The sequence below is a fragment of the Suillus clintonianus genome, assembly GCF_016758775.1.
Source record: "Suillus clintonianus strain FC179 chromosome Unknown DEU56scaffold_35, whole genome shotgun sequence".
In the NCBI taxonomy this organism is placed as follows: Eukaryota; Fungi; Basidiomycota; class Agaricomycetes; order Boletales; family Suillaceae; genus Suillus; species Suillus clintonianus.
Window position 1 is genome coordinate 231,972 of NW_024539259.1, and position 25,992 is coordinate 257,963.

The window sequence follows — 25,992 nt, forward strand, 5'->3', positions numbered from 1 at the left end:
ACATACATCTAATCTCACCAATGGCGCCGCCCACCAAATATTCTGCTGAGCAGATCGAGTTTATGGCGACATTCCACAATCAATTCCTTGAATGTAAGGCCAACAGGAATTACGAACCTTTGTGGAATCCCTTTTTTGAGGCATGGGCAGAAAAATTTCCAGAGCGCGCTGTTGTCTTTAAAGACATTCCACTCGATGTCGACTTAACCGAGGAACAGTCTACTGTGCTGGCAGAAGCCTGGGCATTGCGTCAACAGGTACGTATATGCTGTCCGAATATTAATTTCAATAACGTGTGCCTCACAATATTAACAGCGCCTCATGGAGAAATTTCGTAATGATTTGGGTGCGTCAAAAGCGGGTCGGCGGGCGAATGGACAGCACACTGCCACAGTCCAGAAGATGATGAAGAATATCATGAAGGGCTCGACGGACAAACCCACTCGTGTCTTGCAACCATGGGAAATGTACTCAAAAACGCATTATACGAAAGTCAAAGATGCGGTGAAGACTGAGCAGGAAGAGTTAAAAAAAGCGCCGTTCGCTGAGCCGGCTAAGAAGACTACCCTGGGTATCGTTAAGCGGCATCTCAAAGCCGCTTTCAAAAATGAGTCCGAGGAAGTAAAGGCAGAGGTCCTTGCTGCTATCGAGGCAATGAAGGAGGCGAAATGTGCGGAAATCGAGGAAGCAAAGAAGCAGGATCACGACAAGGACGCGTAAGTTACATTCTTTGCTTTCTATGAACAATGTTTTCTTACAGCATGTGCAGCTACATATCCAAAATCGCTGCGATTCTGACCCAGTTCTTCGAGGAGTTGCACGAAATGACAGATTGGGTATTCACGGTACTCATGGGCGGGCCACATCCTGCTGCAGGTGGGACACTTGATGTCAGTAGTTTTCATGTTGGTACAACAAAACTGGGCAACCGGTTCAGTCAAGCCTATCCCCAATTCTCTCAGAACATTATGGTGCCTTACACGCAGTTTGTAGAACGTGTTTTTCGTCAGTCATCCTTACTCAGTACAAGATATCAGACTAATACCTCTTTCAACAGCCGACGCAGCCGCTCTGTCGAGGGCACAAAGCTTGACATCATCCACTCCGGTCATCGCTTCTGGATCTTCGTCTACTGTCCAATCACCCTCTGATATATCACCACCTACCACTTTAAATACCACAACTGCCATGTCTGATGCGTTGTTTGACTCACAGCTTGCTTATCTCATGGATGACGTCGACATTCCATTCTTCTCCGAGCCTTACGCATCTCTGCCACAAATGGACATGGACGACACATTGCAGCCATCACTTCCCATTCTTCCGATGCCTCTGCAACCTCCGCAAGACTCGGAGATGATGGACGGTTTCAATCTGTTTCTGCAGGACCCATCCATCCTCAGACAAGATTTTCCTATTCTCGAACAAGACCTTGCCCTGCAACACTCGCTGCCGACTATCCCGTCACCACCACGAATTCATCAAACACAAAACGCATTGATTCTTACAGATGAACCTGCTACTACCCCAAATGAAGCTGGAGCGCAGCCGCAGCCTTATCACACTACAAATCCCACCTTCACCTTCACCTTCCCTATCTCCACTCCACCACCCTCCCAGGCGCCTTCATTGACAACCCACATTCTATCAGGTACAATGCCACCTGCTGGTGCACTCCCCACCCAAACTCTGACACCTCTGTCTGATGCCGCCCCAAGAGGACCCCCTTCTGACAACACAGGCAAGAAGCGCGCATGTGAATCTGAAGGAGAGCGGTTGAATGTCGGTGTGAATCATAAAGGTAATGCTCGCAGGGCTGGTTCCAGCGCCTCCACCCTGGTTGATGAGAGAGTGACGGAATCAACGGATCAGCAGGATGGCCGAGGCAAACGTCAACGGTTCCAATCCAGGCGTGCTGCGGAAGCCAACAATATTGGTGGCTCATCCGCCACTCGGAAGACTGGACGCAAATGAGTGTGTATGCGTGTCTCCGGACAATTGTGTCATTTACTATACATTGTTGCATATATGTAGTTGCTTGCGTGTGTCATATGTTTGTTAATGCAATAATTTTGGCTTTCAAACAATTTCAAACATGTTTCTTAGAAGGCAGCTACGCGTTTGTGGGACTTAGAGGAATTTCGGTTTGAATTGTGCCGAATTCGGCGAATGCAGAGTAGTGATACATCAATGTATTATGGTTGTAGGTAGTGATACATCAATGTCTTATAGTTGAGTGGTAGGTAGTGATACATCAGTCCTACAGGTACCAATGCCATGTCCTCATATACTTGGTGCGGAAAATCTATCCACCAATTCTGTTGCGTCACAAAAAATCAGAAGACGAAATATATTAGCATTTGATCACTCACCAGCTGAGGAGTAGGACAAGGACACACCACGCTGTCCAAGCGGCATTGGCAATACGAACGCCACGGCCGCAATCCGTTAATATATGGTCGCTCTACATCATTATTTAGTGTCAAATACAATTTTACTGAGAAATGGCACTCACTAACACGCCATCAGCACCAGAAGGAGTAGGAAACCTGGTGATCCTGGAGGGTCACAACGCACACAGAACGTGGCATAGCCTTTCGACCACATGACGCCTGGGGTGAGGAAGGCTCGAACACCCCAACAAAGGATGTCGGTGCAGCCTCCTTGAGAGCCAGGAGAAATAACCTTTTGGATGAGTAGAAGAAGAGGGGCGTTCTGAGATGTAGCCTCTGCTTGATGGGGAAACCCAGGCGCAGATGCGCTTAGAGAAGATTAGTTAAAATAAAGTAAAAACATGAAAAGGATGAAGTGATAAGTGTTTAGGGCCAGAGCGCATTCAAGTGGGAATCTCCAGCGGGGGGGGGACTTGTCACTTGGTGCTATTTTTGATAATCAACCTACCGATCAGACTCGTCCATCAGATGCGCATCTCATGATCCAGGCCCAGTCATCAGGCGGAAGTAATGTTACCTATAGATAGACTGAAGAAGCACGATGCCATCAAACGAAGGCCAGGAACCAGGTCCAGAGAACCGTGGATTGAGCACCGGACCAGGATCCTCCACTGATATATTAGCCCTATAGATTATAGACAACTGCGGACCTTAGGAATACATGTATCAGTATTGCCCTCTAATTGTAAGTACTTGATGTATTATTCTTACAGTATGGCCTGGTCAAAGTCAGCGGGTTTCGCGACCTTGAAAGGTCCACTCGAGGATGGGTTACTCATATTGAGTGGTTAGGGGTTGTAAACGTTTTGGCTTAAAAGCCGAAAAAGATTGATTCGAGTTTTGAATAAAGTTGGACGAGGATGTTCGCGAGTGTTACGGATGTCCGCGAGGAAGATGAATCCAAAGGTAGGACTAGTCGCGGGCCGATGTCTAACGTCGTGCTTTTGTCAGACGTCTCAGGATCGAGGCGCGACTCAAACACAAACAACAAAGACCTGGATGCTGAAAGAATAGACCTTTGAGTAAGTAATAAGTACAATCTGTGCTAACGGTACCTGAAAGAATAGACCAGCACGACGTTAGGAGGAAAACTAAGACTCGACTCAACCTTGACTAAGTAGACACGAGCAAGCGTACACAAATAATGGTCTCGTGACCAAACACGTTCATGACAACTGGTTGAGCGTCTACTTAACTTGCCAATTTGAAGTTGCCGCAATATTCCCAATCGCTTCTTGATGATCTTGCTGCACGCAACAATCGCGCACTTCTCAAGCGCAAGTAATACCTCGTTGGTCGTGATACATGTGCCGTTGGGCTACGGGCCACTGATAGCAACCGTATTTTCAATGGAGTCTCACAGAATTTCGAATCCCAGTTCAATCATTTCCATATGTCGGTCCGAAAGTTTAAGCCTCGGGCTTCAGTGGGAGCACCTCGGTAGCATTCGGCCACGTCTCTACCTTTATTACACGCAGTTGTGATATGAACCCACTGTCTTTGTCACCATCCTCTATTGACGCTGTCAGTCTGTTCTTCGAATTTAATCGCTGTCCTCGAGTAAACGATACTCTCGCACAATGGCAGCGGAGCCGTCATCTCCACCAGTCAATGAGGCCAAAGAAAGGCCAGGCGCATCATGGAAAAAGAAGGAAGAGCATGTCGTACCCAAAAACCGACTGAGCATTGTCTTCTTTGGCTTGATGTGCACGGTATTCTTGGCAGCTTTAGATCAAGTACGCAATTGTGTTATTGCATTCGCGAATATCTGACTCGCATACCACAAGGCTATCGTAGCCACCGCCTTGCCCACAATCGTAGCTGAACTTGGAGGGGGCAAGAACTACAGTTGGGTGGGAAGGTACGTATATGATACATCTATAGGGGGTTATTACGTGGTAATATTTTCCACACAGCGCATACATGTTGGCGTGCGCCTCTTTGGGCCCGCTATACGGCAAACTATCCGACATTTTAGGCAAGTGCCCTCGAGTGCCATGGACCGTTGCTTGGGAATTAATGGCCGGGATCCGCAGGCCGCAAACCCGTGCTATATGGATGTATCCTCGTATTTTTAGTACGTTATTGCTAGTATGTGTGTCCGATGTGGCTTTGACCTCATAGACTAGGTTGGCTCAGCACTCTGTGGCGCAGCTCAGAATATGACATGGTTGGTTATCTCTCGTGCTGTCCAAGGAATTGGCGGTGGGGGTATCATGCAACTCGTACAGATCACTATATCCGACATTGTTTCATTGCAAGAGTGAATATTTCTTACCAACGCCGGTTCATTGCTGATCATATTGATTTTCCAGGCGAGGCAAGTATGGTGGCCTCGTTGGCGCCACTTGGGGAATATCAAGGTAAGACTAAATGAATCACCCCCCGTTTAAGCTCGAAAACCTTATTTATTTCAGTGTTATCGGACCGTTGATCGGCGGTGTAAGGTCTCCCCATCTTCTGAAGGGATATGAGAATTGATGCTTTGCGTTCTAGGTTTTCACCGACCATGTATCTTGGAGGTGGTGAGTTTGCGTATTCTGTTTGTTGACCAAAGGTTCACAACCGACGCGTACCAGGTGCTTCTGGATTAATTTGTGCGCTTCACATGTTTCCAATGTTTGCGCCGAGATTTAGAAGCTCACCACTATGGACAGACCGACTGGCGGATTGGCTGGGGCACTTCTGTTCTTCTTCTTGAATTTAAATCCCCATCAAGGAAGGCCATTGCGCGAGCATATTCGGGAATTTGATTTCGTTGGCCTTTTCGCGATCATCATAGGTGTCATTTGTCTGCTTATAGGTCTCAACTCGAGCGAAACGACGTGTAATGGCATCCTGCTGATATAAAGAATCAATGCTCACTGTTATTTTTAGGGCAGAGCGCCAAAACCATTGCACTCCTTGCTGTGGGAGGCACGTTGCTCATCATCGGTGGCATTAATGAGATCTTCACGAAGCGGTCTCCCATTATTCCCCCTCGGCTTTTCAAGGCGAGTCACTGAGAAAGGTGCTCATGTTGTCTCTCATGGTTTGCTAGACACGTACAACGGGCTTGACATTAGTTTCTGTCTTCTTGCACGCTCTGGTAGTCTTTGCAGGTACGTGATGTACGCATATCTGACCCGAGTGTAGCAATTATCTATGACTACTCCAGGTGCTTAGTGAGTGCTTTGGAGACAGAGTCTATACTTGACATCTTCATGGTTTTCTAGCTACCTCCCGATGTATTACCAAGGTAGACCTGCCTTATAGCCTTTTTGAGTCTGCAGTCTGCTGAGCTCAACACCAGTTCTTGGAGCATCAGCAACGAGTTCTGGCGTCAAGTGAGTAGTGAATTAATACGTCGCCGTTTCCGTGTCGCTGATGTGCGCAGTATGATTCCTTTTTCGTTAAGCAGTTCGGTCATGGCAATTGCCTCTGGAATCGTTGTGAGTCGCACAGGGTCCTACCGGCCTATCATGTGGTTCGGATGGACTGTCATGACACTTGGTTGTGGCCTCATGATCATGCTGGATAATACGGCCACCCCGTATGTGGATCAATCAGTGTCGAAGTCAAGTGTTCCTCATAACTCTTCATTTAGTGCAGAGAATGAGATCTACCCCGTTATCACTGCCCTTGGTATTGGCTGCTTGTTCCAAGTGAGTTTACCACATTGTAATGATGCACGCTCATCATTGCCTCTGCGATAGACCCCGCTTATCGCCATACAGGCAGCCATGCCTATCAAGGATATGGCCACCAGTACAGGCGCTTTGATATTCCTCCGGTAGGTGTGACTTTACGACTTGTATTTCATAGGTGCTTATCGGTCTTCAGTACCATTGGGAGTGCTGTAGGCATCACGATCGGGGAAGCTGTCATTTCCAATGTTCTCCAGCAGAAACTACGGGGCATCCAAGGCCTCACAATCGATACCTCTGCTGCGGCTTTGAATGATAGCATCAGGCAGATTTCTTCCATATCTGTAAGAACAATTCCATGGTCTCGGTTCTGGCTTACTTATCAGTCCCTACCAGAACCCAACAGTGCGTAATGAGGTTATGCATGCTTACTCGCGGTCTATCAGCACAATTTGGTTGGTCATCACGCCGCTATCCGCGTTTGGTCTCTTGCTAGTTCTCTTTATTCGCAACTACACGCTCGAGCGCACGATCATCCGCAGCGGAGAGAAGAAGCTAGGAGATGCTGAGAAGGGTGCTGAGATAGCGAAAGTTGCAGAAAACCCACAAGTCATGGAGTTGAAGACTTTGGAGTACCAAACCTCGCTTGATGACGCCGCTGAATCAACAGACTCGGTGCATGATATTAGCAAGCAGAAGACGGAAGCATAGAATGAGGAAAGGATTATCCTACCAAGCCTGGGCTACGTTATCAATTTCATAGTTGAGTCTCTTAGTCTGAGTTATGTCTCTACTACACCGGCTGTAGTTATCTTGGTGGACTAGCTATGTACTACTAGTAATTATGCTTCATTCAGATGTTGCGATCGTAACTACGCTCTCAGTCGTGAATTTCATGTTACAACGGGGACCAACGGCAAAAACGCGCGTCAGCATAGCATGACGGGGTGGACGCAATAGCCACCGAACTGCCGGTTATGCCTTATATATTGTAGATATACTACCTCTTTTATTGCGGACACATCAAGTACAAATATACATTTACTTCAATCTACTTGATACATTTGCTTGTACTATAGCACTAGTATACACAGAATCAACGCGTCTCCACCACCACAAATACACCTACACTTCCTTCGCTCGTCCGGGAACTGGAAGGACAAAATATGTGTGAAGTAACGACCACGAGCGATAACGAAATCGTTGATATCCTATAAGATACCAAGTATTGAATTGACGAGGTACGTTTGAGCTAGATTTCAGTTGTATTCCTGAATGCGTAGGTCAGGGTTCCGATTCGTCAAATCGTCGATGAACAACCAAATACACGAACCCCTGCAAGTTTCTCTCCTTCATATAAAATAGCGAGGCAGGCCCGCAGACCCTTTGAACACCAGTGCATTTCGAGCCAACACAGGAGATTGTGATTCCAGAAGAAATCAAAAACATGATAGAGCCTGGCGTCCCATGGACGTGGAACTCGCGCGAGATGGATGGCCCAATTGTGGCATGCATACTTGAGAGCATGAGAAGCTGATTGACTTCGTTCTCGTACGTCGTTGGCACAATTTACGAAGGTCTTCATAGCACGGATGATCTCCATGTCCGGAAGATGATCTTGGGATGAAACCAACGTGGAATTATTGGGGTGCCTTAGCGCGAGGAACACTGGAAACGTCAAGAAATCCGGCAAACTCTTTAAATGCTGGATCACCTGGAGGGCTGGGAGGCAAGGAAAATCTGGGACAATTGGGTACTGGCTGACTGCTTCCAGTGTACTCCAGAATTCGACAATTGTCACCCAGACACCCATGAATGGCCATGCTTCAGCATGTGGTGTCTGCAGCCAGTCTTTTCCGCTCTCTGTCTGCAACCAGTCTTCGCCACCCCGGGTCTGCAGCCAGTCTCGTGCAGCCTGGGTCTGCAGCCAATCTCTTCCACTTTGTGTCTGCAGCCAGTCTCTTACGTTCTCTGTCTGCAACCAGTCTTCGCCATCCAGGGTCCGCAGCCAGGCTCGTGCAGCATGGGTCTGCAGCCAATCTCTTCCGCTTTGTGTCTGCAGCCAATCTATTCCGTCCCCTGTCCGCAACCACCTTTTGCCACCCCAGGTCCGCAGCCATTCTCGTGCGGCCTGGGTCTGCAGCCAGTCTTTTCCGCTCTCTGTCTGCAGCCAGCCTCGTGCGGCCTGGGTCTGCAGCCATTCTCGTGCGGCCTGGGTCCGCAGCCATTCTCGTGCGGCCTGGGTCTGCAGCCAGTCTTTTCCGCTCTCTGTCTGCAACCAGTCTTCGCCACCCTGGGTCTGCAGCCAGTCTTTTCCGTTCTCTGTCTGCAACCAGTCTTCGCCACCCTGGGTCTGCAGCCATTCTCGTGCGGCCAGGGTCTGCAGCCATTCTCGTGCGTCCTGGGTCTGCAGCCATTCTCGTGCGTCCTGGGTCTGCAACCATTCTCGTGCGGCCTGGGTCTGCAGCCATTCTCGTGCGGCCAGGGTCTGCAGCCATTCTAGTGCGTCCTGGGTCTGCAGCCATTCTAGTACGTCCTGGGTCTGCAGCCAGTCTCGTGTTTCCGGAGTCTGCAGCCATTCTCGTGCGCCCTGAGTCTGCAGCCAGTCTAGCATCAAGCCATGCGTCTGCAGCCAGTCTCGTGCGTCCTGAGTCTGCAGCCAGTCTAGCATCCAGCCATGCGTCTGCACCACCCAGTCTTCCCTGCCCTCTGTCTGCCCCCACTCTTTCCCTCCCCTCCCCTGTAGCCAGTCATGCCCGCCCTCGGTCTCAAGCCAGTCATTCACACCCTCGATCTTCAGCCATTCTTTCCCGCCTCTCCTTTGCAGCCAGTGTTTCCCGCTCTCGGTCTCCAGCCAATGTTTCCCGCTCTCAATCTCCAGCCAGTGTTCCCCGCCCTCGGTCTCAAGCCAGTCAATCCCACCCTCGGTCTCCAGCCAGACATTCCCGACCCTGCTCTCCAGCCATTCTGATCCATCCTCAGTCTCCAGCCAGCCTTTCCCGCCCTCTGGCAGCAGCCAGGCTAATCCGGACTGTGCCCGCAGCCAGCATTGCCCGCGACTTGTTTGCAGCCAGTCTTGGATGCTCTGGGTCTGCAGCCAAGCTCGTCCGCCCGGAGTCTTGAGCCACATTCCTTCCTCCGAGTCCCAAACACCACGGATTGGCATCCAATCGCCTTTGCTATGCCTGATTAGCATCCAGTCTCCCCCGCACTGTGTCTGCAGCCAGTCTTCACCGCACTGTGTCTGCAGCCAGTCTCCTCCCTCGCGCGTGCCAAGCAGCCAGCGTCTCTTTGCGTCCACAGTCTGCAGCCAATTTTTCCCGGCCAGGATCTGCAGCCAGTCTCGCCCTGCCTGTGTCGCTAGCCACCCGCCATTGGGCAGCCAGTATAACTTGTCTGTAGTCTGCAGCCAGCTTTGCCCGGCCTGGGTCTGCAACCACTTTCTCCCGGCCTCGGTATCCACCCAAGGTAATTCGTTTTCATCGTCAATTTCGTCAATTGCGTTCTCAATGCACTCTTTCGCATCCTCGGTCTGCAGCCAGCTTTGCCCAGCCTGGGTCTGCAACCAGTTTGTCCCGCCATAGGAACACAGCCAAAAGGTCTGACGTCGATGAAGCCAAATTCTCCCATTCTCGGTCTCCAGCCAACCATGCCCACCGTTTGGCCACAACCAGTTTTCCCCATTCCCGTCCAGGTCATGATCTGCCTCCACCTCTGTCTGCAGCCAGTCAAATCCGTCCTCTGTCTGCAGCCAGGCACGCCCGTCCCGGGTCTCTAGCCAACACCGTAACACAGGAGCGTGATCTCCCCGAACCCATAGCAGATCTGAAAGAACTTGCAGCGGCTCCAGCGGCTGAACGATGAACTTCAATGACTCCCTTAAATTCTGGGGGTCCTCAGATGGTATAACTTCACTATGTCTCTTCAATTCTACGAGCCCATCCAAGAGGGCCGTGCTTGCTGGTATCTCCTCTATCATCAAGCGTAACGAGGAATAAGCGAGGATGGAGTGGGGCGCGATGGGTTGTAGGTTAGGAAGGCTGCAATTCGAGGGGTTGGAAACATAATCACGAACGGACGAGTGATAGATATTCACGGGGAGACTGCTGTCAGTAGGAATATCCATGATGGACCGTAGCTGCACAAGCGTTGTCTCGACATCGTTTCCCTCACCAGGGCCAAGAAGTTTCGATATTTGTGACGCAGGAAGAGGGTCTGCAAGGGTGGCCACAACGGACAAGTGCATGTATGCCCGATTAGGGTCAGCGCATGTTGAGAGGATGCGGTCGTACAATCTGTATACCTCTGTGCCGGGTAGCAGCTGGCTTGTCAGGTCAAGCATGATCTGAAGCCGACCTCGGGGATCATTGTGTCCATCGTCGATAAACTTCATCATCGTAGACGCCACGATGAAACGTCTGCCTGCTCGTGTCGCTAATTTCACTAGTTGATCCCGCGTTGGCTGTGGGAAATCGCGATGGTGATCTCGCAGGCTTGCGAAGGAATGGTTGAAGAAAACATAGATATCATTATCCACGTCTGCGCCGTCTAAGGAGATGATGTCAGGGACACCGTCCCCAGAGGTTTTCACTGGTATCTCGCACACCAGCTGGTGCACCTCTTCATCCTCCATGGCTCTACGGACATGCGCTTCCAAGCGACTAGTGAGCAGAATGTGAAGCTTTGGCAGATCAGGTTCACGAAGAGCTTGGCCAAGCAATGTGATCAGTTCAACGAGCTCCGCTTTGGAGGTGCATTCATCAAGGGCATCAATGACGAATGACAACGGCGGACAACCCTGCTGTCTTTGGCAAAGCTTCCGGAGAGGTCGGAGAAACAAAACCTCCATCTGCTCGCGAACAGAACTGTTGGATTCTAGAACGGCAGGTTTTTCAATGATGGCTTTGGATACGTCACTCCGGACGCAGGAGAAATTGCTGGCAAGCTGATAGGCGAGGGTCGCGAATAAATATCCAGTCGTGCAGCGGTTCGTGTTCGTACGCGAGAAGAAGAATGTTCCTGCCAGCCGTTTTTCAACCTTCGTCACCTCTGATGCTTTCAGACCTCTCATCCTTTCAGCTACGGTGAATGCGACAGCAGACTTTCCTACGCCCGCCGTGCCATGCAGCCAAACGAGTTGGCTTTTCTCTGGGTTGTCTAAAAACCCGTAGATGTGCTTGAGAAGAGTCGTTCGGGTGTCTTTCAGACATTTCGGATGGGGCAGACGTTCACGGGAGTCGTATACAGCACCATGCACAGCGGCCTGCGACAGCTTCTCCCAAGCTTTTTCGGCTGATGATGCATGAGATGAGCACGAGAACCAGGATAAGACTTGATGAAGATACTGACGTAGATCTGAGTAACTCATTTGTCAAGGTTTATCGATATTCATCAAACGTGAACAAGTCTAATCTGCAGATTGGATCCTTTGCCGATGGTCGACAGAAGGCTTTGGGATGAGTCGAATGGATGGATGTTTCAATCAAGTTTTAATCGCGGTTTTAGGGTTATGGTAAGCTCGTTGGATGGTGTGGAAAGCAGATAAGGCAAGGGGTTGCAGAACACGAGGCTGCATAAGGCTGAGCGCTGAGCGCTAGTTTGTAGTCTCACGCCAACCAAGTACACAGGATTGGCTCATTCGGTTTGAAGTCTGGACAAGCGGTACTCACATCTAGATGCCTTCGTCAGGTTTATGTCTCGCTCGCTTCCCAGAACCTCATGCATTCAAGCCTCCTGGATTCATCGTTCAAATTCTGTCTTCCGGTTCTTGCCATGAGTTCGGCCACGTTCATAGTACCAGCTGATTGTGACGATACATGGCTAGAGGTGTTAGGCCCAGCGTTACGATTAACAGTTATATGCCTATGTAACTGACATTTTCTGAGTGCATAAGTGGTACCTCGGCTCCGAGTTGGCTTATGCAATCCTTTCCCGAATCCTGCCCAATTGAAATTCGGAAGCAGTTCTTTGAACAACCGTGACGCTGCCTCGATCGAATTCACTCCTGACCTTACAATCAGCATCGCAGAATTCCTCATACTCGAACTGGCCTTTTAACTGGCGCCATCTAATCTCACTTGGGAGCTTGAGCAAGGTTGAGAAAGATATGCAACGATAGAAGCACTTCCGAACTGAATGTACTACTATGGCCCAGGCGCCAACTGGATAACTGAATCCTGATGCGAAGAGAATGATGGTGTTCAAAGTTCAGCGCACGTCCACTACCGACCTTCACTGACGAAGAGTCCCTCCCTCATCTGCATGCCTTCATCTCTGAGGCTTTGAGATGGAGACCGCTGGTTCCCAGTGGTGGGTACCGTCCTTGCCAGTTTCAAGTTTCAAGTTCACAACATTTACATTGCAGGATTGGCTCACCGAACGACTAAGGAGGTGGTTTGGGCAAGTACTTTTTGACTTGCTGATTGTGAGAAGAATCATCCGGCCCATCAGAGGAACTATTGTATTCCAGCTGGGACTACAGTAGTCGGCCATCATTGGTTAGTTCTTCATGATAAAAAGTGACAAGGGCCTGACATGACAGGTCTATCTCTCGAGACCCAGACGTCTTTCCGGAACCTCATGCGTTCAAGCCCCAGCGCTGGATTGATGACCAAGGTCGCCTTAGGGACGATCTTAACTTTTCTGTCTTCGGGTTTGGTCGTTGGTAAACAACCATTCTTTTGGACACCCGATTTTCACTGGCCGTTGTTCAAGCATATGCCCCGGTCAACACGTCGCGACCAGGTAAAGGTTTCCCTCTATGCATACGACTTTCCAAGTTCAATTTAACTGCTACAGATCCGCGTGTTCATAACCTCACTCCTTATCTGTCGTGATAGCTTAAATTTACTGTTCGAGTCTTCAATTTTAATTACCACAACATTTGTACACATTTGTTCAAATGTAAGGATTACCAATCCTCTCGATTCACCTCAACCGTCACCTCAGTTCGCTGCCAACGTCGACCAGCATGATCCCCATAACCATTTCAAATTAGAGTCCATATTGTGAATCAATTTCACAAATTCGTCGTGTCCGCCTTCGATAAGCTCCTTTACAAGATATCCCACACATGACGACCCTGCCTTGGCAGGAGCTTTAGCGCCCGCCACGCTGAGAGTAAGATAAGCCAAGCCGGCGTCGACGAAGCGCACACGAGGGATTTAAATGGGGACCTGTAGCCTATAGATAATCCGAAGTACAAGAGAAATCAAACCATGCTTAATGGGCCCATCTACAGAACTGGTGTTACTTTCCACGATCATGACGAGTCGGTATGCCCTCTCTTCTTGATTTCGCTGTCACCGGCATAGCGCGATTTAAAGTCATCTGACGATAGCTCATCGGTCGTGATACATGTGTCGTTCAAACCGAGCTACGGTCGTTCCAAGGGTCCCAATAGCAACCGTAATATCAATGAAGCCTAAACGATATTCCGAATCCCAGCGCTCAATTCATTTGTCTGCGAGGTTCGAAGGTTAACACTGAAGCCTCGTGCCTCGGGCTCGGGAGCCTCGGAGGATCTTGGCAGAATTCACTCTTAACAAGTTGTGAAATGAACCCACTTAGTTTGTGCCCATTCTCTCCTGAGTCCTGACGTCTTCCATTCTTCAAATTCACTCGCTGTCCTTGAGTGGACGAGACTCTCACAAAATGACAACGATAGCGGAACTATCACCTTCGACAACAAAGGAAGCTAAAGAAAGGCCAAGCCCATCATGGAAAAGGAACGAAGAACATGTCGTACCCAAAAACCGAATGAGCATTGTGTTCTTTGGCTTGATGTGCACGGTATTCTTGGCAGCTTTAGATCAAGTACGCAATCGTGTTATTGCCTTCACGAATATCTGACTCACACACAACAAGACTATCATAGCCACCGCCTTGCCCACAATCGTAGCTGAATTTGGAGGGGGTAAGAACTACAGCTGGGTGGGAAGGTATGTATGTGTTACATCTACAGGGTGTTATTACGTGGTAATATTTTCCATACAGCGCATACATGTTGGCGTGCGCCTCTTTGGGCCCGCTATACGGCAAACTATCCGACATTTTAGGCAAGTGCCATTCAAATGCCATGAACCGTTCCTTGGGAATTAATGACTAGGATCCGCAGGCCGCAAACCCATGCTATATGGATGTATCCTGATCTTTTTAGTACGTTTATAATAGAATGCGCTTCCGATGCGAATTTGACCTCATGGCCTAGATCGGTTCAGCGCTGTGTGGCGCAGCTCAGAATATGACATGGTTGATTATCTCTCGTGCTGTCCAAGGAATTGGCGGTGGGGGCATCTTACAACTCGTACAGATCACTATATCGGACATTGTTTCATTGCAAGAGTGAATATTTCTCACCAACGCCGGTTCATTACTGATCATATTGATTTTCCAGGCAAGGCAAGTATGGCGGCTTCCTTGGTGCCACTTGGGGAATAGCAAGGTAAGACTAAATGAAACTCCCACGTTCAGCCCAAAAAATCTACTTATTTGTCAGTGTCGTCGGACCGTTACTCGGTGGCGTAAGATCTCCCATCTTCCGAAAGGATCTAGAATTGATGTTTTGCGTTCTAGGTTTTCACCGACCATGTATCTTGGAGGTGGTGAGTTTCTGTATCTATTCGTTGACCGAAAGTTCACAATCGACGCGTAAGGTGCTTCTGGATTAATTTGTGCGCTTCACATATTTCCATTGTTTGCGCCAAGATTTAGAAGCTCACCACTATGGACAGACCGACTGGCGGATTGGCTGGGGCACTTCTGTTCTGTTTCTTGAATTTGAATCCCCACCAAGGAAGGCCGTGGCGCGAGCATATTCGGGAATTTGATTTCGTTGGCCTTTTTGTGATCATCATAGGTGTCGTTTGTCTACTCATGGGTCTCAACTCGAGCGAAACGACGTGTAATGTCATCCTGTTGCTATAAAGAACCGAAACTTACTGTTATTTTTAGGGCAGAGCGCCGAAACCATTGCACTCCTTGCTGTGGGAGGCACGCTGCTCATCATCGGTGGCGTTAATGAGATCTTCACGAAGCGGTCCCCCATTATTCCTCCTCGTCTTTTCAAGGTGAGTTATTGAGAAAGGCGCTCATATTGTCTCTCACGGTTTGACAGACACGTACAACGGGCTTGACATTAGTTTCTGTCTTTTTGCATGCTATAGTGTTCTTCGCAGGTGCGTGATATACGCAAATCTGTCTCAGGAATAGAGGCTATTTATATGAATACCCCAGGTTCTTAGTGAGTACTTTGTAGTCGGTGTTTATACTTGACAACCTCACGTGTTTTCTAGCTACCTTCCAATGTACTACCAAGGTAGAGTTGTCTTATAGCCCTCGAATCTGTAGTTTGCTGAGCTCGACACTAGTTCTTGGCGCATCAGCAACGGGTTCTGGCGTCAGGTGAGTAGGAAATCCACGTGTTGTTGTTTCCGTGTCGCTGATGTGCACAGAATGCTTCCTTATTCGTTAAGCAGTTCGGTCACGGCAATGGTTTCTGGAATCATTGTAAGTCGCACTGGGTCCTACCGGCCTAACATGTGGTTCGGATGGGCTGTCATGACGCTTGGTTATGGCCTCATGATCATGCTGGATAACACAACCACTAAGTATGTGTATTGTCGGTGTCGAAGTCAAGTCATCGTTATAGCTGTTTTATTCAGCGCAGCGAAGGAAATTTACCCCCTTATTACTTCCATTGGTATCGGTTGCTTGTTCCAGGTAACTTTACCATATCATAACAATGCACGCTCATCATTGCCTCTACGATAGTCCCCGCTTATCGCCATACAAGCAGCCATGCCTATCAAAGATATGGCCACCAGTACAAGCGCTTTTATGTTCCTCCGGTGAGTGTGATTTTATGATTTGCATTTCATGCGTACTTATTGGTTTCCAGAACTCTTGGAAGTACGGTGGGTATCACGATCGGGGAAGCTATCATTTCCAGTATTCTCCCGCAGAAACTGCGGGGCATCCAAGGCCTCACAATCGACACCTCTGCTGCGGCTTTGACCGATAGCATCAGGCAGATTTCTTCCATATCTGTAAGAACAACTCCATGGTCTCGGTTCTGGCTTACTTATCAGTCCCTACCAGAACCCAACAGTGCGTAACGAGGTCATGCATGCTTACTCGCGGTCTATCAGCACAATTTGGTTGGTCGGCACGCCGCTATCCGCGTTTGGTCTCTTTCTAGTTCTCTTTATTCGTGACTACACGCTCGAGCGCACCATCGTACGCGGTGGCGAGAAGAAGCTAGGAGATGTCGAGAAGGGTGTTGAGCAAGCGAAAGTTGCAGAAGAATCTTCGGAGCACGAAAAGAGGCCAACTTCCTTCGATGACGCCACTGATCAAACAGACTCGGCAGATAAAACTAGCAAGCAGAAGACGGAAGCATAGGATGGGGAAAGGATTATTCCCATGTCATGTATCTTGGGCGTAGGGTTGGTCGATACCCGATTAACGGTGATTTATATTTAACTCGCATTTTAACGATTTGAAAATAAATTTTATAGCTTGTAAACGCATTAGAGCATCGAATGAATTTCTCTCACTTGCGCATATCTATAATGAATGACCTCGACGGACTGTTCTGCAGAGTTCGCAATTGGTTACCCCACTGTAATACCCCACCTCCCCTCACTTCGTGTGAAACACTGACGGTCCTTTGGGTGTGATACATTGATGATGCATCAGTGAGGTTTGCAGTCCTTTTGAATCCCGATCAGCAGCGCTCCGCGTAGTGGCGAAACATCGTCCATGTTCTCTGCGGCACATTCGTACAGCTCAACGACGTTACATTCTCGACCGCTCTACCTACGCTGCCTGACCCCAGAATTCCCCGTCCATGTCCCGCCCCAGACTCGACTCCTTGAGTAGCCCGATCATACCTAGGATTGTCGTTTGCCATGCTTCCTTGATCAGCCGAGTGAGTGACGAATGGCAAAGAATATGTGTCGGATTCAGTTGATGGTCGTAACCAAGGTCCAAAGTACTTTGCGGACACACAGGATGGGCGTTGAACCGGCCAGACTTGCAGTCTTATGGCCAGCGTATACACCACTGTTGTTGTCTGTCTATCTACGTGTCTACATGTTGCTCTTCTCTACCTGGACCCCGAACCCTGGCCTGACTCCTGGCACTCAGTCCCGTGACTCTGCTCTATGCCTTACGCGTCTAACTCGTGTTCTTCGCTCCTTTTGTTCTCGGTATTCCATTTCGCTTCCCGAGTCCCGACCAAGTAGAGGGAAGAGCCGGTTCAACTTCGTACGCACTCATGAAGCCAGGAACAGGCTTGTTTAGCCTGTGGCCGTTTCTCTGACTCTGTAATTTTGCCGCACTTGGTCACTGCGGGCCCGGCACGGTGCGCTCGGAACCCAGCATCACTAGCGCGGGCTGCCATGTCTGACAATCTGCATACGATATTATTAGCTTGACATTGTCAGCTATGGATATCCAAGAACTACTAGCATTCCTGGTTGGTCACAGTACCATAAGTCTATTTCTGATGCCTTATCTCAACGTGGATCAATTCTGTCCTGTATTTGAGAAGTGGTAATGGGGTACTCTTCTTCTACCAGGTCCCAGGTCCTACTTTCTCCCATAACCGTCTAGCGAGTTGAAATGCCCAGCTTAACCTTGCCCGAGTGTGAGCGCTATATCCAGCCCCCAGCAACAAAGGAAGACTGTGAGCAAGTATCTGATTTACATAGTATGCCTGGCTAACGATTCAGTGTGTAGTAGAGTTTGCGGACCTGGCTATCATTGACCTTTCCAAGGCTCACACACCGGAAGGACGAGCAGAACTCTATCCACAACTTCGGGATGCACTGCGCACCTACGGCTTTGTTTATGCTATCAATCATGGTTATAGCCAGGCTCAGGTAGGCTTGTGCTGGTGACTCTTAGTACTAAGGTTTCTGAAGTATTGTTCCAGCGTGATAGGATCTTTGACATAGCTGACGTCCCTTTCAATGTTGTCCCTCCGGAAGAAATGAAGACATATACCGCGAATATTGAGAAAGTCGGGTATTATGCAGGTTTTAAAGGTCGTCAATTTTGGGTGGGTCATATTCCAGCAAGGAACTATATATGTAAAACTTGCCCTTATCGCTGACGGTCAGAAAGTCGACACGGAGAACAACATTCTCGATCAGATCGAGCACTATGGAAGTACGTGCTACAACCATCTGTGTGATAGGTGTCCCCTACAACGTCAACAGTTAACAAGGACGTCACAAGGCGTCCGCACCCTCAGGCCTTGCGACCGTTCATCCCAGAAATCGATGCCTTCGTCCGACACAATCACTTTAACATTGTCCACCCAATTCTTCGGTTAGCTTCTTCGCGAGGTCCCTTGTTGATGCTTCATCTCACAAGCGATCTTATACAGCTTGATCGCTTTAAGCCTTGAGTTGCCTGAGGAGACTCTAGTGGAAAAACACAACTTTGATGGCACGGGAGAATCATGTGGTTGGTCTTATTCTCCTGTATCGAGTCCTATATTAATGAGCAAATGCGCAGCCAGATTGATGAAATAGCAAGTGGCTCTTAGTCGCAGATACTTATTGACCTGATCAATAGTTCTAAAGTTATAGGCGCTCGGAGGAGGAAGAGGAGAAATCCAAGAATGTCTGGTTGAAGGGCCACACAGGTATACTTTATTTTACTACTTGCCCTTATCTGCCTCAACCATGCAGACGTTGGCAGTGTCACCGTTTTGTGGAGCCAACCTGTCGGAGGCTTGCAAATTCAAGCTCCTGGCGGTAGATGGAAATGGGTCCGACACATCGAGAACGCTTTGGTACGCAAATGCACTAGTGAACTGCTGTGATAGTCGCAAACCTAACGTTCTGTCCTCAGGTCATCAATACAGGCGACATGATGGGTTTCTTCACTGGTGGATACTATAAGCCCACGATCCACCGCGTCGTCCAGCCTCCTGAGGATCAGCGCAACTACGACCGTCTCGGCGTATTCTACTTTTCGATGCCAGATGACAACGTTCGCTTACTGCCGTATGTTGAGAGCCCGGTGCTTCACCGCGTCGGCATCCAGCGCCGGTGCCCTGACGAGGATGCCCCGCTGTGCATGACATGGAGGAAGGGAAGGACAACGACGTATGGTAGGTCTGATCTCAAGAAGGGAACAGAGCATAATGTCGAAGAAGAGGTTATTGAGGGTATTGTGGTGAAACATTACAACTAAGGAGTCGCGGACTGCATCTCTCTCGAAATCAGTACGATATCTCGGTCGACGTATCCTGTATGATTTAGCGCCATCTGAGACTATGCTGCACAAGCGCTAGTTCTCAGATTGTATTAAGTATTATGTGAGACAAAGCAATGTCACAAGTTGCGACTCGCAATTTCGAGATATAGATACAAACATATTTACCAGAAAATAAGTACATGCATGTCGTCTAGAAGCGCTACAAACATTACACCCCACGAGCCTCCAGACGATCACGGAAGAGTTTCTGGAACTGCGAGGCGTGATCAATGTCCATGAGTGTGTTGTGTTCCCCAGGAACGTCTGTAAATGTTGGGTCACTGCGGCTGAAGCCAGTCCATGGCTTGAGCTCATTGAGCCAGTTAACTTTGTCATCCGGACCGCGAGGGGGGACGGCATAGAAAACATCGATGGCAGCTGAAGAGAAACATGACATGTGAACAAGCAATGCTGAAGTCGGAAAATTAATGACATACGAGCTGTGCCCTCCGGGCTGTATCCCTTTCCACAGCGCATGAGAGACGCAGAGACTTCTACCCAATGTGCAAGAGTTTCAGGTGTCAGCTGGAGTTCGGCGAGACGTTCAGGAGGCGACATCTTCCACACGATCTCAAGCCTCTCCTTCTGTGTGAGCGGTCTAAAAGTGGGCGCCATATTTTCAGAATCTTGCTTCGACAGAAGACCCAGGAAGAACGCCACGTTAAGCGTACATATCAGGTCGATATTGTGCATGTGTTGCGCGATGTAGGGAGGAATGTTGACGAGGCCGAGGAACCTGACTTCTTCGCCCATGGCCTCTAGGCGCTTAACCACCTCAAAGGCCATCAATCCACCGTAGCAGTAGCCGGCGAGGGCGTATGGTCCCTTTGGCTGTATTCTCCTGATACCTGCGGTATAAGAGGAAACCATTTCGTCCATGGACGTGAAGAAGGGCTGTCCAGGCTCAAAGCCACGAGCACGGAGTCCATAGAAGGGACGGTCATTCTGGAAGTACTTGGCGAGATTTAGGAAAACAAGAACCTCTCCGACACCAGGGTGCACGAAGAAGATGGGCGTCTTGTCTCCAGTCACTTGGAGGGGAACGGCGGGGTCGTATTCCTCAGCCTGACTATCCTTGGAGAGCAAGGAGTCGACGTAGCTGGCCAGGCTCGAGACATCGGGGTGCTTCAGAATTTGAATGGCAGGAATTTCAGGCAGGCCAAAGTATGCCTCCCCCTCACGCTTGAGCCTGCAGATTGTTGTGTTAGTGAAGGACATGTTAAGCGGGTAAGTGATGGATTTACCTGAGAACACCAATAGATGTACCGCCGAATTCAAAGAAGTTGTCACTCGCAGACACTTCGTTTTCTGCAAGGTTCAGAATACCTGCAAATATATTGGCAAGAGCCTTTTCCGTTTTGGTGGAGGGGGCCACGAAGGAGGCGCCGCGTGCCTCACTAAGAAGCTCATCAGAGCGGGCGATATGCTTCGCCAGCCCACCTTTTTGAAGGAGGATGAGGAGGCGCGCCCGGGAGAGTTTCCCTAGAGTTGACTTCTCCATCTCCTTCACGGGGATGGGAATGATCAATTGGGGTGGCTGGGTGATCATCTTGACAGAGATATCACGTAAGGCGCGGTTCGTAGCAAAGAGCTTCATGGGCGCGTCTGCTTCATTGAGGTCGAAAGATGGCGAGTAGAAAATGACGAACCCTTCGGTCTCCTGGCCGGGAACACGGTAAGGAGCAGCAGCGAGGAAAGAGTGCGTGACGCCTTCCAAAGTCTGGAGATGAGTTTCAAGCTCGGGGATACCATACGTGACACCATGAATGATGACGGTGTCCTTGATACGACCAATAAGGCGCATGACGCCACCTTCGATGATGCCTACATCGCCAGTGCGGTACCAGCCACCCTCGACAAAGCTGGAAGACGTAGCCTCGGGGTTTTTGTAGTAGCCTACAAAGACCATCGGTCCGCGGACCTGAAGCTCACCGCTCTCACCATCTGGGCGCGGAGTGGTGCCGTCGACAGGGTCAACGATGCGCATCTCGCAACCTTTAATGGGACGTCCGAGATCAAGGAACTCGCGGGCAGGTTCAGTTGCAAGAATATCGACTGGGTCATATATGCATCCACCGCTGCAAAAGATTAGTCACTTCAGATCTATCGTCGATATCGTCAGAATATTCCTACCAAGTTTCTGTCATTCCAAATCCAGCAGAGATGATGAAGGACACTGCGGAGGGGTTCTTGCTAAGCTTTTTTAAGATAGCAGCGAGGTTTTTTGCGGTCTTCGAAACCACTGCTTCACCTCCGCTGATGATGCGCTTGACAGAGGACAGGTCGAAAGATCCATGAAGGTCGGTACGCTTTTCGAGATCACGAGCAAGCTTGGCCAGCAGAAAGTTTGGTGCGAAAGCTAGACCAATGGACTGAGAATAGTATGAGGAATGGATAAGTATACGCCACGGCTGGATTTGGACATACATTTTCGTCGATCAGACGAAGCATGCGAACAGAATCGGACAGAATAACAGATGCATGGACGTGGACTTGCGAAGCACCATATAGGAGAGGTGTGACGTGCATTTCTATAGTCCCCGCGACGTGATCAAATCCGACCCCTGACGGCCATAAGTTAATTCTTGAACGAAGCTCCGACGATGAATGCCTTACAGTTCAAGACTCGAGACTCAGAAGGGGGACCGAAGCGTTGTTCCTTGGCACGGCAAGCAGCAAGAATGGTACGGTGCGTGTGCACTACCGCCTTTGAGAACCCAGTCGAGCCTGAAGTCAGGAAGAGCATGGCGGTATCATCGGGCTTGGGCTCGTATGCAAGCCAGTCAGCTGGGACAGTGAAACTCTCTGCAGAGAATTTCAAGTCAGAGAACAAGTGGACTTCCAGATCATCAATGGTGCTGATCTGCTCAGCACCAAGCTCGCTGGTGAGCCAAATTGCAGACCCAAACAGGTTCTTGATATGGGCAACGTGTGCCTCCTTATGTGCTTGTTGTGCACTAAGTGCTGGCTGCAAGCAGGGAACATAGCCAGCCATTAGACAAGCCCAGATTGTAGCCATATTCTCTTCGTGTTCGGTCAGGTACACAACGATAATTGAACCAGTGGGCTTGCCCCACTCGAGCATGGCGCGTGCGAGGTTGCGAACATATTGGTTGAATGCGCTGAAAGTCTTTTTTTGAATGGAAGAGTCATGTGCGGAGGAGGTGATGAAAGCAAGCTCGTGTGATGGATAGCGGTTGACAGCTTGAGTAATGATGTCATGAACCGTGTGGAAATCGGGTTGCGCCATTGTGAGGTATCCGAATGATTAATGACCAGCTGAAAAAGTTGTGTAGGGATGTTGAGGGCGGACGTCCGACTTTTATACAGTTCTTCATTGGGTATCATATCGAGTCTTGCCATGTTTCCTCGTCCTGGCATGATTTTAGTACCACAACACTTGGAATAGTAAATGTTACACTGTCACTTAGCCGTCACCAACTTCAAATTATGCAGTGGCCAAGATGTATTGGCTCTTACCCTGTGCTATGCGGATGGATCTACCGGTTCATCCCATGAGTTTAGGATGGTGCAGGATCACAGTGAATGGTATTACAGAGACACTCAGTATGTCAACTGGCTCCAGATCCACACCCGCGCTCCAATATCGGAATTCGAAAATTGCAGTCACTGGCAGCAGTTCAATTCTGGTTCATTGCCACCACCCTCACGAGGAGGATGATATCATTCTCGCAAAATTCGAAACTCTGAAGCATCGAGTCGTGTCTTCCAGTCGCCTGCTTTCAGTGCGGGCCGCTCCTCATCATGATAATGAGACGCTGACGAACAAGTGCGCTTCTTTTTGATGAACCGAAGCTGCCGAACATGCCAAAAAAAAAAGAAGAATCAGAACCAGGCCTTGGAATCGTTGGGCACAAGCCACGCACATGGCCACGTCTGCAAGGCGGAAATGGAATGATGATGACGGTACTTGGAGAAGGTGTTACGAGTATGCCAACACATCCATTGCCAATGGTGTTGCTGGTGCACTGGTGAGCTGAACTCACTCCACTACACTTCAATAAATGAGGTGCAGCCAAGCAAAGCTTGAGCGACCTTCATTTATCTATGCTTTCGTGGCTTAGTGGCTAGAGGGCCCGGGATACGTGACACCACATAAGCAAGTTGAGGAACTGGAAGTGTCTAGAGATAACAGGTATCTGGGAGGGCTTTTCGGGCCTACAAGTAGTGTTTCAAATCGAAGGTGATCTGTGATGGACGGGTGGGCACCAATTAAGGTCACTGCGTGATGCTTGAATCTAGGAAGCGAACCCAAGCGGCGTCGGGCAAACGGATCGACTCGGACAAAGCGAAGGGTTTGCACATTTGAAAAAGGGGTTGGAACGAAATGCCGCAGAAGGCATGGCAGCTGGCAGATACGAACGAATGGCGAAAGAAGAGAGGAAGCAGACGGATCTACGGTGCCGTATCAGACAACTGAAGGGGGCCCGACCTGCTAGACAGGCTAGGAGGGTGCCAAGGTCACTGACGCGGCACAACCAACTGACGCCTATACTGCCTCAACTCTAGCGCACATGTGGAGCGAATGTATATAACCTTGTGCCGCAATCTGGAGAAACATACCGTTTACCACAACTTCGGACAATCACGGGCTCAGACGGCGTCTACAAGATATTTAAACTCCGACTCGCCGAGTGACAAAGCCGATCTGTCGCACTTCAGCGCTTCAGCAACTATCTCGGCCGCATCTCGGTCATTTCTGCACTGATTGAACTACTATAGATCTAGAATAAGCATATAAGCATTCAATTGTATTCAATGGGGTAAAATATTGAGGTAGAATTATATGTGTTGTGTCCAAACCAGTGATCCGAATTGTGGCAACGGTAAGTATAGACCGGTCCGCGGACCATCAGTCCCCACAAAGTCCGAGATGTATGAGTACTCGAGTCCTGCTTAACTTAATCATGACCAGATGCTATAGATCATAAATCTACAAAACTTCGCTCACAACAACAACTCCATCAGAGAAATTCAGAGAAAACACATATCACATTGCTAAACCTATAGGAAGCGACCCAGACCAATCAGAGTACACCAGCAAAGCTTGACAGCAATGCGTAAACACGAAACAAAGGTAGTGTGCGCTGCGGCCGCTGCCCCTTTCCTCATGGGCCCTATATCGCTGATTAGAATCGTTTGTAGAGATACGTGGCCTTTTGTCAAAATTGTGCACATCTTGCCCAATGACAATACACCACAAGTGTATCTAGTATATGAACGTGTAATGAAAAGGCGGAGTACCGTCGTCAATTCTCGCTGGTGGTCCTCTTTCCAGAAACAAATTCAGACCTCCCATGGTGACGTCTGTCTCGCTGTTTGTGAGTCAAGTTGATGATCGACGTTAAATGACCGCCACGCACACAGTGTCGGATCTATCATGAAACAAATAAGAGAGCTGACACGCTGAAGATTTTCTAAACAGACCATTCACCGTCAACTCCCTTTCTGCGTCCAGAAGACATATCGTACTGACTATGGGAGCAGTGCTACCGCTATGGCTCAAGTTTCTGGATGAAGTATATAATTGTTCTCGCAACTGAGAACAAGCGCTGAGGCTATTCTTCAGACGTCCAAAGTCGTGACTGTGCTGACTGCGGCGGCACTTCTCTATACCCGCTCTGCAGGAGTCGCATATTTTGTGACTGGCGCATTATTATGTTCAAAACTTGCTAAGGTCATCAAGAAGGCAATACGACAGGAGCGCCCATCACAGTTCTCCGGGCGTAAAGTGTCCTATGGGTGCGAAAACTCGATCCACTTCCAGTGGCGCATACAGAGTTCTGATTAGCATCGTCAACACAGGATGCCAAGCTCACATGCATCCACGTGCACCTTCTTCGCTGTATATATTACCCTTGCTTGCCTTGAGCTACCTATCCACCCTACCTTCCCTCGTTTCGCTATGTTCGCTCCAGTGGTTGTCTTACCATGGACATACATGATAGCTGTGTCAAGGGTCCGGCTGGGACATCACACATGGCCCCAGATTGCGGCAGGAACTTTACTTGGAGTCTGCTGTGCTAGCTTTTGGTTCAAACTATGGGTGGAGGATGTGGCTGGCGTCATGACAATTGCATCATCAGTAAATGTCAAGTTCACTATTGTCTCACTTATCTCACTTTTTTGGGTAAATTAAGTGAAATATCATAGCCCTCGATCGAAAAAAGTTTGCTGCTTTACTTGGCTGAGCAGATCCCTCTACTCGTTTCCGTTTCTCACATTTTATTATCGCGAGTATGTACTGATTTTAAAAAGGTAACCCAACCCTTCTACACCTTTCAGCTCTAAATTAATTCGCACCAGAAATAGTCCTCAAACAGCATCCGGCTTCTGGCTTCTGGGCCACCAGCCAATAGCGAAAGTACGAGGAGTACGAGGAGTAGCAGGAAGTAGCATATTGGTAGCGTCCAGCCGAGGGGGGAGGCAAATTTGGCTGACTGCGCACCATCTCGTAAGTTAGGGCGTTCCGAACTCGGAGGGGGACAGGGGGACCTCACTGTCCGACTGATCATCCCATTCCGAGCGGCTGAGATGAAGTTGGACAACGCTACCGATTATCGTGGTCTTCAGGGCCTGGGCACACGTTGAAGTGGACAGCATTGAGGTCTGGGTCCCCA

The 25,992-nt window shown here is 49.2% G+C and overlaps 8 protein-coding genes across 8 annotated transcripts; 6 read left to right on the forward strand and 2 right to left on the reverse strand.

Moving 5' to 3' along the window:
* Positions 1 to 20: 20 nt before the first annotated feature.
* DEU56DRAFT_756091 (uncharacterized protein) lies at positions 21 to 1,974 on the forward strand (the record flags this gene model as incomplete). The annotated part of the gene is made up of 4 exons (XM_041349980.1): positions 21 to 257; positions 316 to 716; positions 761 to 1,005; positions 1,058 to 1,974. 4 exons carry the CDS (start codon positions 21 to 23, stop codon positions 1,972 to 1,974), a joined length of 1,800 nt encoding a protein of 599 aa, XP_041208496.1.
* A 2,059-nt stretch (positions 1,975 to 4,033) lies between these two features.
* On the forward strand, positions 4,034 to 6,790 carry DEU56DRAFT_912726 (MFS general substrate transporter; the record flags this gene model as incomplete). The annotated part of the gene is made up of 19 exons (XM_041357439.1): positions 4,034 to 4,189; positions 4,241 to 4,314; positions 4,370 to 4,530; positions 4,593 to 4,716; positions 4,769 to 4,816; positions 4,871 to 4,895; positions 4,950 to 4,978; positions 5,033 to 5,050; positions 5,111 to 5,280; positions 5,331 to 5,450; positions 5,494 to 5,541; positions 5,589 to 5,610; positions 5,669 to 5,691; positions 5,746 to 5,779; positions 5,854 to 5,985; positions 6,040 to 6,097; positions 6,149 to 6,225; positions 6,276 to 6,423; positions 6,476 to 6,790. 19 exons carry the CDS (start codon positions 4,034 to 4,036, stop codon positions 6,788 to 6,790), a joined length of 1,782 nt encoding a protein of 593 aa, XP_041208497.1.
* Positions 6,791 to 7,026: 236 nt separating this feature from the next.
* DEU56DRAFT_901431 (uncharacterized protein) lies at positions 7,027 to 11,803 on the reverse strand (the record flags this gene model as incomplete). The annotated part of the gene is made up of 5 exons (XM_041356550.1): positions 7,027 to 7,152; positions 7,205 to 7,290; positions 7,413 to 8,158; positions 9,737 to 11,434; positions 11,749 to 11,803. 5 exons carry the CDS (start codon positions 11,801 to 11,803, stop codon positions 7,131 to 7,133), a joined length of 2,607 nt encoding a protein of 868 aa, XP_041208498.1. The 3' UTR covers positions 7,027 to 7,130.
* Positions 11,804 to 12,526: 723 nt separating this feature from the next.
* DEU56DRAFT_718725 (cytochrome P450) lies at positions 12,527 to 12,821 on the forward strand (the record flags this gene model as incomplete). Its single annotated transcript, XM_041347643.1, has 3 exons — positions 12,527 to 12,576; positions 12,621 to 12,743; positions 12,794 to 12,821. Coding segments are annotated over 3 exons (201 nt in total), but the record flags the coding sequence as incomplete, so codon positions are not given.
* Positions 12,822 to 13,732: 911 nt separating this feature from the next.
* DEU56DRAFT_736817 (MFS general substrate transporter) lies at positions 13,733 to 16,480 on the forward strand (the record flags this gene model as incomplete). The annotated part of the gene is made up of 19 exons (XM_041348537.1): positions 13,733 to 13,894; positions 13,946 to 14,019; positions 14,075 to 14,163; positions 14,196 to 14,236; positions 14,289 to 14,422; positions 14,475 to 14,522; positions 14,577 to 14,601; positions 14,654 to 14,682; positions 14,734 to 14,751; positions 14,812 to 14,981; positions 15,032 to 15,147; positions 15,195 to 15,259; positions 15,373 to 15,395; positions 15,448 to 15,481; positions 15,532 to 15,687; positions 15,742 to 15,799; positions 15,851 to 15,927; positions 15,978 to 16,125; positions 16,178 to 16,480. 19 exons carry the CDS (start codon positions 13,733 to 13,735, stop codon positions 16,478 to 16,480), a joined length of 1,770 nt encoding a protein of 589 aa, XP_041208500.1.
* Positions 16,481 to 17,544: 1,064 nt separating this feature from the next.
* On the forward strand, positions 17,545 to 19,348 carry DEU56DRAFT_351237 (uncharacterized protein). Its single transcript, XM_041345800.1, has 10 exons — positions 17,545 to 17,768; positions 17,822 to 17,964; positions 18,018 to 18,143; positions 18,205 to 18,253; positions 18,304 to 18,415; positions 18,474 to 18,553; positions 18,605 to 18,620; positions 18,673 to 18,734; positions 18,781 to 18,884; positions 18,944 to 19,348. The coding sequence occupies exons 1-10, from the start codon at positions 17,705 to 17,707 to the stop codon at positions 19,286 to 19,288; spliced, it is 1,101 nt and encodes a 366-aa protein (XP_041208501.1). The 5' UTR covers positions 17,545 to 17,704; the 3' UTR covers positions 19,289 to 19,348.
* A 172-nt stretch (positions 19,349 to 19,520) lies between these two features.
* On the reverse strand, positions 19,521 to 22,601 carry DEU56DRAFT_736833 (atromentin synthetase; the record flags this gene model as incomplete). The annotated part of the gene is made up of 6 exons (XM_041348539.1): positions 19,521 to 19,729; positions 19,789 to 20,540; positions 20,596 to 21,429; positions 21,485 to 21,723; positions 21,779 to 21,915; positions 21,968 to 22,601. 6 exons carry the CDS (start codon positions 22,599 to 22,601, stop codon positions 19,521 to 19,523), a joined length of 2,805 nt encoding a protein of 934 aa, XP_041208502.1.
* Positions 22,602 to 24,849: 2,248 nt separating this feature from the next.
* DEU56DRAFT_736856 (uncharacterized protein) lies at positions 24,850 to 25,511 on the forward strand (the record flags this gene model as incomplete). Its single annotated transcript, XM_041348542.1, has 3 exons — positions 24,850 to 24,891; positions 24,942 to 25,114; positions 25,178 to 25,511. 3 exons carry the CDS (start codon positions 24,850 to 24,852, stop codon positions 25,509 to 25,511), a joined length of 549 nt encoding a protein of 182 aa, XP_041208503.1.
* Positions 25,512 to 25,992: the final 481 nt, after the last annotated feature.